The 3,057-nt window shown below is 48.7% G+C and overlaps 1 protein-coding gene across 1 annotated transcript in view; it reads left to right on the top strand.

The window, feature by feature from the left end:
- Nucleotides 1-3,057, top strand: part of VSIG10 (V-set and immunoglobulin domain containing 10) — a gene marked incomplete at its 5' end in the record, with an annotated part of 8,158 nt that overhangs the window by 902 nt on the left and 4,199 nt on the right. Inside the window, one exon of the mRNA XM_029086968.1 lies at nt 1-179. This exon is cut by the window's left edge and continues 112 nt beyond it. Coding sequence (XP_028942801.1) covers nt 1-179 — 179 coding nt within the window. The remainder of the gene's footprint in view (nt 180-3,057) is intronic.

Raw genomic sequence — 3,057 nt, 5'->3', positions numbered from 1 at the left:
CTCTTTCCCCCCACTCTTCTCCTCAAGGGTCACCTTCCCCCCGGACGTGCGTTTCTCCCTGGTTGACAACAGCTCTCTGCGCATCACAGAGCTGCGTCTGCAGGATGAAGGCAACTACACCTGCAAGGAGGTGCTGAACAAGACAGACCATGAGCACAGAGTCCAGCTCCTGGTAGCCAGTAAGTCTGTCCCACATCTGTGAATTTCCTCCCCATGAGTCTCAAAGGTCCCCAGATTCATCTGGCCCTGGTGGAAAAATAATATAAAAGAGGGCAAGGTGGCCATGTCATGTAAAATCTGTGAGCAGGCTGATGCTGCTCAATTCCACATTCACTGACAAGCACCGAGACCAGTGTCTAAATGGTCTGTCAAGCATCAGTTGTGTGCGAGGCAGAGGATGAAGTACCAGCTATTAAGTCCTGACTGTGTCTCTCCAGCTCCTTCACTGGTGATGAGAACTGATTTTTGGACAGATCTTTCATACCTGTAGCTGTTCCAGGGTGGCTCTTTGCCTCAGAATCTGACTGACTTGAGCCTTCATAAATCTCAGGATGGGGGCTGCTGCTCGCTGTCGTCTTTCCCTTGATTGAAGTGTTTGAAATAGATGTGCTGTGCCATTTCTTGCTGCCATCCTTTTGGTGTGCAAATGGAGGGTCCTCAGCTGATGAGTTGTCTGTGTGAGTCTTACAGTGCAGCCTTCTGATTTGGATGGAAACACCACATTTCTCAAATTCACTGCTGGGAGCACTGTCCTGGGAGTGTGCCTGTTGTTATCAGCACAGGCCCTTCCTTCAGCCCTTTTGTCCCGTTGTGTCTTTTGGTGCTCCCTCCCATTTCCATCTCCATTTCATTTGTTCATTCTCTTACAAGTCTTCACAGTATGGGTGGAAGATCAGGCTGCAGAGTGTTCAAGTCGATTACTTTGCACACTGCTGGTGCAGGTCTTTCCTGCTTCTGCCAGGGAACCATTATCTTGCCCAGATGTCCCATCTTTTCTGTGGGAACAGCCCCCTCCAGATGAGCAGGGAGCACAGGTCCTAGGGCTGGTACCACTCTCGGCCCCCTCACCAAGTCAAATCAGATGTGACATAGAGTCTGACCCCTCAGACCTGGGCTGTGACCTGCTGTCCTTTATACCAGCCAAGCCCACATTATAGGGTTGAGGAGGAGGAAAGGCTGCTGACAGTTTGCCTTTTTGGGTGATGCTCTGTGCTCTGTTGGCCTCTTCCTTTCTTGCTACTCTTTCTGTCAACACCTTCCGTGTGTGAGACCTGTTTTCTGTTTGCACTCAGGGTGTTCCTTCCTTCTCGGTGTTTAGTGAAGGGTGTGTGTTGTAAAAGTTGTGCCTGTTTCTGAAAGTTCACACAGGTAAAAGTTCCATTCCTGGGGCAAGGAACTTGCAGGATGGGGTTTGGAGGGTCACAGCGGGCTGGAGTGAAGGAATTAAACTCCAGGCTACTTCAGAGAATATGTATGTAGGTGTGGGGCTTAGGCAGGGGGAGCCCTAAATCTGGAGCTCTGGTGCAAAACCCTCACAAGCAGAAGGTATCTGTGGCATGCCAAGTGTTGGTGCTGCACTCTGAACTTCATTTATTAGCGTGGAATAAATGTGTCAATTAATTTCCAAAGGTTACAAGGGTGATATGGGACACTGGTGTGCCCTTAAATAGGTGAGAGAGGTATTTCTGGTAGTGCTTTAGATCAGCAGAAGAAGCAATCAGCAAAGGTCAGAAGTTGAAGCTTCTCAACCTCAGACTAGAAGCACAGACCCTGGTTTTTCACATTCACTGTTACAGGAGCAACCTGGGCTGGAGAAAAACCTCCCAAACACACACAGACTTGGCACCACTGTAAAAGAGCTGCCCAGGATCTGCAGGCTTCGTGTAGGAGTTACCAGTTAACACTCTTCAACCCATCTCATGGATTGTACCAAAAAGTTCTCTTTTTGCTTAAAACTGCGTTTAAAAAACCTCAAGCAGTAGAGGAAACGTTCTAGCAACATGACAAAGGTGCAGCCCTGGCTTGAGCTGCTCTTTGGTGTTTGGTTTGGATAAGAGGCACGTGGTGTGAAGGAAAGGTGCAGCTGCACGCTTCCAAGGGAATTTTGGTGTGTTGGTGTGCAGTTTGGTATAAGCCACTGTCAGCTCTTATGTGGGCGTCAGGTCCTTTTTGCAGGGAGGGTTTTTTTGGTGGCAGAGGGTGGGAGGTTTTTAGGCTTTTGGGTTTTTAACATTTTGGGAACAGATTTTCCATTAGCATTTAGACAGAAGAGCAGAGTTGTACTGGGAGAGCCTGGGAACTGAAGATATAAAGCTGATGTCTTCAGGAGGCAGGTTCTTGGAAGCAGCTCTCTGGCTGGATGTGGAGAGGCTGAGTCCACTGCTCAACACGGGGCAGTTTCAGGTGATTCAGGCTGACAGGTTGCTTATATTAACCACAGCCAGGATTCAGGATCAGGTATGACACCTCCCCAGAGCTGGGACAGAGGAAGTGTTGTAGAGAACTTTCTTGCCAGAGCTGGATGATTTCAAAGATCATACAAGGTGAGTGTATATAGTTCCTGGAGAGCCAAGCCCCAAGAAAATATCTTCCCAAAGCTCCCATGGGGTTTTGCCGTGATGTTTTGGTTTGGTTTGATTTGTTGAGGTTTTTTTTAACTCATGTCATTTGAAAGTCACTCCACAAAATAAACATCAGGCATCCCTCTGACAGCTCTCATGTGGGGTTTGCTTTGGCAGTGTCTCATCTCTCAGTGAGGTCTTGTTCAGCATTGGATTAGGCAGGCCAGTGACAGGGGCACAGTGTGTTAATTCTGCCTGGATCAGAGTCCAGAATCCCTACGGCTGTTAAACAAACACGTGTGTGTGAAACCAGCTGATGGAGAGAGGCAGGAACTCCTACTTGCCTGGAAGGTGAGCCCTGCTCTGCCCACAGTGATTGCTCTTGGGTTTCTATTGGCTTCTGACCCGCTCCTGCCCTCATGGAGTTGTTTCTCTATTTAAATAACAAACACAGTTGTGGTGGTTACCAAGTGGCCCTGGCATGAGGCCAGAGGTG

The sequence above is a fragment of the Antrostomus carolinensis genome, unplaced genomic scaffold, assembly GCF_000700745.2.
Source record: "Antrostomus carolinensis isolate BGI_N321 unplaced genomic scaffold, ASM70074v2 scaffold37580, whole genome shotgun sequence".
NCBI classification, from domain to species: domain Eukaryota; kingdom Metazoa; phylum Chordata; class Aves; order Caprimulgiformes; family Caprimulgidae; genus Antrostomus; species Antrostomus carolinensis.
Note: the sequence above shows the minus strand (reverse complement) of the source record. Positions and strands in the feature narration are given on the sequence as shown.